General features: G+C 48.2%; 1 protein-coding gene across 1 annotated transcript in view; it reads right to left on the reverse strand.

The window, feature by feature from the left end:
- The window catches only part of si:dkey-82f1.1 (DENN domain-containing protein 2A), a 40,942-nt gene that overhangs the window by 6,055 nt on the left and 24,887 nt on the right, over nucleotides 1-10,000 (reverse strand). Inside the window, exons 5-12 of the mRNA XM_030365933.1 lie at nucleotides 8,701-8,828; nucleotides 5,875-6,020; nucleotides 3,980-4,186; nucleotides 3,641-3,734; nucleotides 3,225-3,269; nucleotides 2,101-2,288; nucleotides 1,089-1,198; nucleotides 248-317 (exon numbers count right to left, since the gene is read on the reverse strand). Of these exons, the coding sequence (XP_030221793.1) occupies nucleotides 248-317; nucleotides 1,089-1,198; nucleotides 2,101-2,288; nucleotides 3,225-3,269; nucleotides 3,641-3,734; nucleotides 3,980-4,186; nucleotides 5,875-6,020; nucleotides 8,701-8,828 (988 nt within the window). The remainder of the gene's footprint in view (nucleotides 1-247; nucleotides 318-1,088; nucleotides 1,199-2,100; nucleotides 2,289-3,224; nucleotides 3,270-3,640; nucleotides 3,735-3,979; nucleotides 4,187-5,874; nucleotides 6,021-8,700; nucleotides 8,829-10,000) is intronic.

Below are 10,000 nucleotides of genomic sequence, written 5' to 3' on the forward strand. Positions count from 1 at the left end.
CTGCACACATCCTAAAATATATATAAATACTCCAAGGTTAGCATGCCGGAAATTTCAAGGACGTCTTTTGTCAATTGCCCTGGAATAAGTGGTGTAATAAACAAAGAAGGTTTATTTACAAAGTGAAATTCATTGAAATACACTGAAACCTTACAGGCGACACCAACAAAGAGAAATAGATAAGAAACAATTTCAGAGGTGTATTGTTACATATTGGACAAAGGAGTCGGCCATCTTGTTTGCCTACCAGTAAACGGCGACAGTACCCGAACCGCCTGCTTCCGTCCTCGCCAGTCAGAACAAACGAGAATGTTTCGCTGAAGGATTAAAAATAGACAAATAAGGAAAGGCTGTAGACATGTATATTTTAATTCCAATCTCATAATCTAAACTGTGGTGTGGGCTGTTTACCTGTAAACACAAAATGTAACGCGCGCGGCTAGATTTCACAAGCTTGTGAAATCCTGCTGGCTTAGTATTGTTCTGAACTGTGACCGCACTTCACACTTGAAAAAGAATAACCCTAGGGGCAGGCTCCCTCAGCTAATACGCCCAGACAAAGGCTGCTTTAGTTCAGGGCTGACAGGTACTCACTGACCGTGACCAACCCCTGTGTGACTGAGCGAGACCTACCTGGCCCCGCAGGTGTATGTTAGGGGGGGGGGCTAGCTTAGCGTATGCCAACAACATTCCTTTGGCCGCCGTCGGCTCATCAAACATTTACCACGAGGTAATTATTACCTGCCACTCTCGAGAAACACAGCATCACTTCTCAGAAACAGGCTGTGATACTGTAATAGCTGTAGCTAGTTAGCGCCTAGCGGCGGATCATAGCGACCGTTTGAAACACCATACGTTGTGGACGTTGTCATAGCAAAACCAGGTGTAAGGTGCTAAATCCGCTGTGTGCCTACCATGTAATCATTCATTCCCATATATTTAAACAAAGTCCGTGCAGTTATGCAGTAGTTTAACAAGGTAATTGGTGTGCAGCCCGTGATTAAACCTGTGTCTCTTGACATCTAGCTACTGGTAGTTTCTACTAGTTTACAAAACTATCCCTTGGCTTCAAACATTGGGCTGCTGACCTTGGGAAGCTCTCGATGGGCGCCCAGTCTTTCGCGTCTGGGAAACAGAACTGAGGGATGACCTTCAACTGATCCTCCGTCTCACGCATGAACTTGAAGCTCCGCTCCAGCTGAATGGCAAACAAGGCAACGAGTTGGACTTTGCCGGACAATATATTTTACATTAATATTCATTATTTTAACAATTTTGCTGTAGTTATTAAAGTTAGTAGTTGTGGTTGATAAATGTCATTACAAGTCAACCTTGAGCAAGATGCCCTAAACCCCATACCTGCTTACGGGGTTAGGGGTTAGAGGGTACCCCCATACCTGCTTACGGAGTTAGGGGCTAGAGGGTACCCCCATACCTGCTTACGGAGTTAGGGGCTAGAGGGTACCCCCATACCTGCTTACGGAGTTAGGGGTTAGAGGGTACCCCCATACCTGCTTACGGAGTTAGGTGCTAGAGGGTACCCCCATACCTGCTTATGGGGTTAGGGGTTAGAGGGTACCCCCATACCTGCTTATGGGGTTAGGGGCTAGAGGGTACCCCCATACCTGCTTATGGGGTTAGGGGCTAGAGGGTACCCCCATACCTGCTTATGGGGTTGGGGGCCAGAGGGTACCCCCATACCTGCTTATGGGGTTAGGGGCTAGAGAGTACCCCCATACCTGCGTACGGGGCTAGGGGCTAGAGAGTACCCCCATACCTGCGTACGGGGTTAGGTGCTAGAGGGTACCCCCATACCTGCTTACAGGGTTAGGGGTTAGAGGGTACCCCCATACCTGCTTACAGGGTTAGGGGTTAGAGGGTACCACCAAACCTGCTTACGGGGTTTGGGGCCAGAGGGTACCCCCATAACTGCTTACGGGGTTAGGGGTTAGAGGGTACCCCATACGTGCTTATGCGGTTAGGACAACTTGCTCAAGGTTGCCTATAGATCAGGGTGCGGACAAGGGGGGGATCGAACCCAGTATCTTTCATCTGGGAGTCTAAAGGTGCTGGGTACCACCCTGCCCAGTGCGGTCTCACCTTGAGGGGGAACTGCTGAGTGACCTCCGGGAGGTAGGGGACCCCGGCCTTGGTCTTGTGGAGGGCCACCACGATGAAGTACTCAAAGAGCTTCCTCTCCTGCAGGTCCATGAGGTCACGCTCCAGGGTTCGGTACCGGCCCGTCTGCCTCAGCATGGACTGGACCGACACCAGCCGCTGGCTGTGGGCTGAGGTCACCAAAAAGAGAGGGAAATGTTTGATGTTATTATCATCCTTACATGTAGACCTCCCTGCTCAAAGAGCGGTAAGTTTAAGGCCCCGTCCACACAAAGCCGAAACGGGCGAAACAGTTCCGGTTTCGATCTATCCGGTTTCGGAGTTTCTCCGTAAAGACGGAGTCAAGCGAAACCGGGTAGATCTGTAGAAACGCTGTAGTACACATGCCAGGCCCATAAGGGGCGCTGCTTCTGCTACAGAAATCCAGAAGAAAATTAAATAATAAGAAGAGGCGAGCATGCGCATAAAGGCTGCCCCCCGAACCACTAACAACACAAACAAACAGTCAGTCAACAGTCTCAATAAATAATGGCTTAGCAACCCAACAAGGGACATGATCTGCTGCAGAACGATTACAAGCCTGTAGTCCGCCATCATCTTTTTTGTCGTGAGTTCTGTGACTCCGCGGGCTTAACAGTCATTGGCTAGAGGGTCGAGGGGTGGGGCGATGACGTCATGGTTTACGGTTTCAGTCGGTTTCAGGCGTCCACACGAATCCAAAACGAAACCGGGTAGATTTGAAACCACCTCCGAGGGTGGTTTCAGAAGTATACGGTTTCGGTCAGCGGATTCACCGGCTTCGTGTGGACGGAAGGCCGAACCGTACAAGACCTTTGCGGTTTCGCCATGAAATCGGCTTCGTGTGGACTGGGCCTAAATTTAGGCTTTCAGTTGGATATTCAACTGAAAATCTCTCACTTGTTTTTCATAATGTGCAGGTAAGAAAAGTGTTTCAACATAAGGCTATACATTTTTTGTTGTTAAAGAAAACTATATAGAAAATATCGAACATCATGGTCATTTTATGAGTACTTGAGTACAGTGCATTTATTACATATTGTACCTTTAAAAGCAATCGATGATGCAAGTGATCTGAGACACCTCACCTTTTAGTTTCTCCTCCGTGTCGCTTTCCGACTCGCTGTTCTCGTCTGTCAGTGCGTGAGAAAACAAAGAGTTAAAAAAATGAAGACCAAAACAGGCCACAGCAAATCAGACGACCGAAGGGTGCAAGGTATTCATTGCATGCATTTAGTATTGCATGAAATGCCAGCCATGTCACCCGGAAAACTCTAAACTTGGTGCAGATGGTGGGGCAAATAATGCTAGGTATTAAACGTAGAGATGAATTTTGTTGGCATGCATCCATAGTTTGTAAATGAACTATTCCGCCAAACCAAAACCCCAAAAAAACGAAACAAATAAACGTATCAGAGAGACCGCCATGAAGGAGGAAGCTGGGGGCTGTGGTGACCGTTGACTGGTCTAACCACCGTGGACTAGTCTAACCAGAAGGCCTTACCTCTTCCGGAGCTGGACTCTGTGGACTGTGACACCTTCTTCATGCGTTTCTTTCCTCGCCGTGCCTCAAAGATTGTATTTATCCTCACCACCATCTGTAGGAAGCAGCAGAGAAACCAACGCTGGGAACTTAATACACCGCGAATGAAAACTCTAAACTCTAGAAACAGGAAACAAATAAAAAAGGTTACTTCAATGTTTTCTATGTGCAGACATTCCTAATCACCCCTGTCCGTTCCAGAGACGGACCCATAAGTCCCTTAAAATAAGGCGGATTGTGTGTTTTGTACACCATCCCATTTGTACACGTTCCCCATCCAATATCCTCGAACCCCGCTACCTTGGGTATCTTCCTCCGTCTGCGGTTGTGGGGGTCTCCGGAGAGGCACGGGGTGTCGTCGGGGCTGCTGGGGCTGGAGGGGGGGCTGATGCGGAAGGGAGAGCCCGGGCCCGCGTCTCGTCCGTCACGCACGCCCTTGCGGAGTTCCAGGAGCTTGAGGCTGCGACGCTCCGAGGTCTGTCTGAAGAAGCCTGGCTTGGAGGGGACCTGGAGGAGGAATGGGAAGACAGAACCCTGGTACCGCCTTCTCCCATTCAGTTTGACTTGAGCTTTGCTGTTGGTTTAACCTTTGTGTCGCGTTCGTTTCTCCCCCGTTCTTTGGTGCTCCTGGTGAAATTTGACCAGCCTGTTTTAACTGCTCTTACTTTAACACATAAAACATTGATCATTACCACATTTTATTTAACTCCCTTTAAAGCTGTAAAGAATGTCTCAGACTACTGGTTTAAATGAATAACTGCAGGGGATATACAAAGAATAAACACAGAAATTGTGTGTGCGTGTGCTGGTGGTGGTGGATTTGTGGTTGTGTACTATCTGATGGATGAACACAATCTAGGGTCACCCATTACTTTCTTATGGGGGTCATTTTTGACCGGGAACACCACAGGTGTAACAAAGTTGACTAAACTTTCAAACTCAAAATTCAATGAAAGCTGTGATCAGTAATTGTATAAGTTCAAATGCCTAGTGTGGAGGATATCATAAGGCCATGAGACAATAAAATGTAAAACACCAAATTTATGATTGATGAAAGTAAGAAATCGGTCCGATTTGGCCAGAACTCGACAGGATGGTTAACCTTGACCGTGTGTTTAGGTACCCTCCAACGATATTTTCAGTAAAGTTATGAATTTCAAGTTTTGTTTAAAATGTTACATAGAAAAATGTTATGCTCATCCAAGCTTGTATTCTCTTTCCCCTGAACAAAATGATACATTTATATATTTGGTTCTTAATTCTCTACTTTATTTCATTGTTATTACACGGCTGTTCTCAATTCTGTGGAACGCTCCATTCACTTGCAGGGGCCTTCCCGACATCCGGGGGTGAATTTTTTTATGATTGACCGTTGCTTAGCATATAATGACCGCAGTCAAGGAAAGTGGATTTTTTTGCCTCTGATTCACGTCTTTGGCATCACTCCGCAAGTGTTGCAGTAACTTAACAACCCCAGCGTATTCGGTTGCTAAGCGATGTCAAGTCTTTGGCAGAGTATTTCTCTGGTGATCAACACTATGAATAGTTTGTAAAAAGACACACCGTGTGAGGTTATTTTTTCGTTTTGGCAAGTAGCCGTGTAATAAGCGGGATAATGTATAGAACGTCGCCGGTCATTATCGAAAATAAGCCCCTTCAGAGCGTAGCAAGACAGTCCTGTTCGCCCTGTTGGGGCTTATTTCCCCAATAATGACCGGCGTTCTTTACATTTTTGACGTGTGCATGTCATTGAGTCTACCTCGTACCTCAGTGGGCGTGTCATGGGGTCTACTTCGTACCTTAGTAGGCGTGTCATGGAGTCTACCTCGTACCTTAGTGGGCGTGTCATGGGGTCTGCCTCGTACCTTAGTGGGCGTGTCATGGAGTCTACCTCGTACCTCGGTGGGCGTGTCATGGGGTCTGCCTCGTACCTTAGTGGGCGTGTCATGGAGTCTACCTCGTACCTTAGTGGGCGTGTCATGGAGTCTACCTCATACCTTAGTGGGCGTGTCATGGAGTCTACCTCGTACCTTAGTGGGCGTGTCATGGAGTCTACCTCGTACCTTAGGGGGCGTGTCATGGGGTCTACCTCGTACCTTAGTGGGCGTGTCATGGGGTCTACCTCGTACCTTAGTGGGCGTGTCATGGGGTCTACCTCGTACCTTAGTGGGCGTGTCATGGGGTCTACCTCGTACCTTAGAGGGCGCGTCCTGGAGTCTGCCTCGTGCTTTAGTGGGCGTGTCAGGGGGCGGGGACGACGGAGCCGGGGAGGCACACTTGCTTGAAGGGCAGCTGCTCTCCAGATCGATGTCTTCATAGGGGTTCTCCTTGAAGGGAGGATCTGCAGGGAGGGGACACTGGCACGTCACTCACGGCGTCTGACGCACTTCTGTGCTGCCCACTGTGTACTTATTCAGCAGACGCTTTTATCCAGAGCGTCTCACAGTGGATTCTGATACGGGTCGTTATAAAGGGCTGATTATGGTTCCATGTCGACGCAACGGAAGGACTCCGCAGACGCTTCAACGCCGTCGTGAACCTGTTTTGGTTCTGCGTCAGGTTTTGGTGGGCGGACCAATCACAGCCCTTGCTGCTGCGTCGCCTCGACGCAAGGTTACGATTTTTTGGGAGGCGCACGTCAGACCCATGTGGTGGACGCAAGGAGGGTACGCACGGATGTGGGTCTGTAAACCCCCTAAATGACTAAGGCCAGTGGGGGATCAAACACTGTGCCTTTGGGCTGGGAGTCGGGCTACACTACACTGTTATGTGACCTCATGCTCTCAGTGAGGAAACAGTCCTTGGGGTAAGGAGCTCCAGCCATGTGCTCATACCTCCAGAGAACGGCCAGAGGTTAAATATTATCGTATTCCCCCGGCTGAGGTGTTACACATTGCCTAAGGCAAAAAAACAAATCCTCGACCCCTACCGATCATATTTACTGGGAAGATAGAATGTGATGGAGGGCCCGCTCTCTCTCTCTCTCTCTCTCTCTCTCTCTCTCTCTCTCTCTCTCTCTCTCTCTCTCTCTCTCTCTCTTTCTCTTGCTCAACCTCTCTTCTGTCAGATTCTTGATACTTTTCACTCTCTCTCTCTCTCTCTCTCTCTCTCTCTCTCTCTCTCTCTCTCTCTCTCTCTCTCTCTCTCTCTCTCTCTCTCTTTCTCTCTCTCTCTCTCTCTCCCTGTCTTTGTTTTTCCCCAGCTTATCCAACATCTCCGTTCCGCATGTCTCTCTCCCGCTCTCCTCGTGCAGCCATCAAGCCATCCGCCAGATGTGGCCTGTGGGAGTACGCACCGGCCGGGAGACCAGGACATATCGTTCTCCTCCTGCCTCTCTCCTCCACAGAGGAAAAACAAGAGGATCAAACTGCAAAGTGACAACCTCATCACCATCCGTCGGGGGGCGGGGGTGTGCACTTGAGCCTTCTGTGCTTAACCAACCCGTTGACAGGTTTAAGTGGCGAAAACACACACACACACACACACACACACACACACACACACACACACACACACACACACACACACACACACACACACACACACACACACACACAAGCGCTCTCATCCCACGTGTCAAATACGTGTCCTCCGGGGGAAACAAATTCCCTCCTTTCCACCCTAGAGCCGAAAAAACACCCTGAATGTGATGATTGTCTCTCTCTCCCGGGGTGGGAGTGGATGGGATCTGACACATCATGTGCTCCTTAAGACCCAGCCAAGCATCTGTCAGCACACCCATCGTCCACTACTGTCCGTCGCGTACACTCTGTCATTAACCAAACTCTGGGCTGTGTCTGCCTCCGATGCCACTGCTCTTTCACGGCCCTGTTGTTGTTGTTGTTGTTGTTGTTGTGGTTGTTGGTGTTGTTGTTGTTGTTGTTGTTGTTGTTGTTGTTTTGGTTGTTGTTGCTTTCATTGTCGTTGTTGACGTTGTTGTCATTGTTGTTGTTGTTGTTGTTGTTGTTTTGCTATTAACTCAATATGCTTCTAGACCTCAAGCCTCTTGGAGTTTTGTGGCCCCTGTGAGACTTGTTAAAGCGTCTCCAGACTGTCGTGTGTGTATTACGAGCGACAGGATTGCGGAGGTTACGACACCATATATTACGGCCGGCAAAGGACAATAGGAGCGTATGAAAAAACGAGGCTAAGATATTATATTTCATTTTGTCTGCGTCGCAGACATAATGAAGTATAATATCTTTTTGTCGTTTTTGGCATACGCTCCTATTGTCACGCTCGATATTTAGGAGTCAGCTTGGTGGAAAAAAAAAAGATTAGAAAAAACAGACAAGGGAGATGCTGCCCGCGGTAAAAGTGAAAGCGACTCATCTGCTCCAGGCTCAGAAGGGGGGGGGGGGGGGGGGCCGCACACAGTGCAGATATTACAGGATGTGTAAGGTGGGGGGGCAGCCTGGAGCTGTGCAGGGGTAGCCATAACAGCACACACAATAAGGGTGGGGTTGGAGGTCATGTTGAGAGAGATGGGCCGGCATGACTTTAACATAATAAGTAAGAACAATAAATAGTGAGTGAGATGAGGCCGGCGCGACCTCGCGGTTACCTGAGTTGGCGATCAGGGTGAACTGAGTGACGCACGGCATTAAAGGCATAGATATAAAAGTATTAAAAGAAAAACGTGGTACATAATATCCTTAAATGGTAAAGATGCGTGGTTAAAAATGCTCAGGTAGGTATTTTGACAATGTTATTAAAATATGATTGTTTGGCGAATAGGGGAGCCAAGTCTATGAGTCAGGGTGCTTGATTCCCTCTTTAAGGGGTTCTAGGTCTGAACCCCAATGCCTACAAGACTAAACACAACCCCTTCCTTAATGAAATATTTCTTATTGTAAAACTAATTCCCTGCAAGTACCCTTTGGATAAAAGCATACGCTAAATAATACGTCATCATGCATACGTCACACATGCAATGCATTGATAGTTCCTTTGGATAAAAGGAGAACGTTTGAAGGCATTTCCCAGCACATTTGAAAACGGGTCAAAGGGTTCAGCTATACCTAGGATGTCCTCGTAGACATTCTCCTCTGATAAAGTGCGGTTGAGGCCCAGTCTGGACTGGCCGTACCAGTCGGCCCTGCAGCCTTCTGAAGAGAGCTGGAGCAGGTCCTCAAACTCAAAGGACTTCCTGTTGGGGAGACAGACATGGTCGTTAGAAGACGGAGGGGCAGACCCCACGGAGGGGCTTTTAATATGCCTGGGACATGCATGAGTGTGTTTTTAATATGTGCATGCGATGACAAGAGGGAGAGGGAGAGAGAGAGAGAGAGAGAGAGAGAGAGAGTGTGTGTGTGTGTGTGTGTGTGTGTGTATGTGTGCATGAGTGTGTTTTTAACCCAGTATATGTACAGGTCATGAAATGCGTGTACACCTTTGTTTGTATGTGTGCTTTGTGGGTGTGTGTGCCTGTGCAGTGTGTGTGCGTCGGCTCTGTTTGTGTGTGTGTGTGTGTGTGTGTGTGTGTGTGTGTGTGTGTGTGTGTGTGTGTGTGTGTGTGTGTGTGTGTGTGTGTGTGTGTGTGTGTGTGTGTGTGTGTGTGTGTGTGTGTGTGTTAGTGTGTATGTGTTGATTTGTTAGAATGCTAGACATGTCTGTCTTGGGCAGAAAGGCATTCCTTTAGGCCAGTTCTAAATAAGCAGTCATGGTTTGTACACTGACAACCAGTCTAGCCCAGCAACAACAACACAAGTGTTGTGTCTTCATCACGTGCTGTCTCTCATACACGAACACACACACACACACACACACACACACACACACACACACACACACACACACACACACACACACACACACACACACACACACACACACACACACACACACACACACAAACAAACACATACTCAAACACACACACACACACACACACAAACTATTTACTGTATGCAGCATAGAAAGGAGAACAGAAAGAGAGAGAAAAACAGACAGAGAGAGATTCATTCATTGTAAATTGATTTATGTATTACTTTGGCAACGCATATGGTGTGCTTGTCCCGCTAATGAGCGAGAGAGAAAGAGAGAGAGAGAGAGAGAGAGAGAGAGAGAGAGAGAGAGAGAGAGAGAGAGAGAGAGAGAGAGAGAGAGAGAGAGAGAGAGAGAGAGAGAGAGAGCAAGCTGGAGAGAGTGGGAAAGAGAGAGAGAGAGAGAGAAAGAGAGAGAGAGGCAAAGAGACAGGGAGAGAAGGCCCTTTGGGTCTGGCTGAACCCAAGGGCCTTCAACTCTGCATTTGAGCATCCTGGGACCTCCACATATGGTATGGAGCGTACCAGAGCCAAGCCAAGTTCTGAACAGGAATGT

Source organism: Gadus morhua, chromosome 9, assembly GCF_902167405.1.
Source record: "Gadus morhua chromosome 9, gadMor3.0, whole genome shotgun sequence".
In the NCBI taxonomy this organism is placed as follows: domain Eukaryota; kingdom Metazoa; phylum Chordata; class Actinopteri; order Gadiformes; family Gadidae; genus Gadus; species Gadus morhua.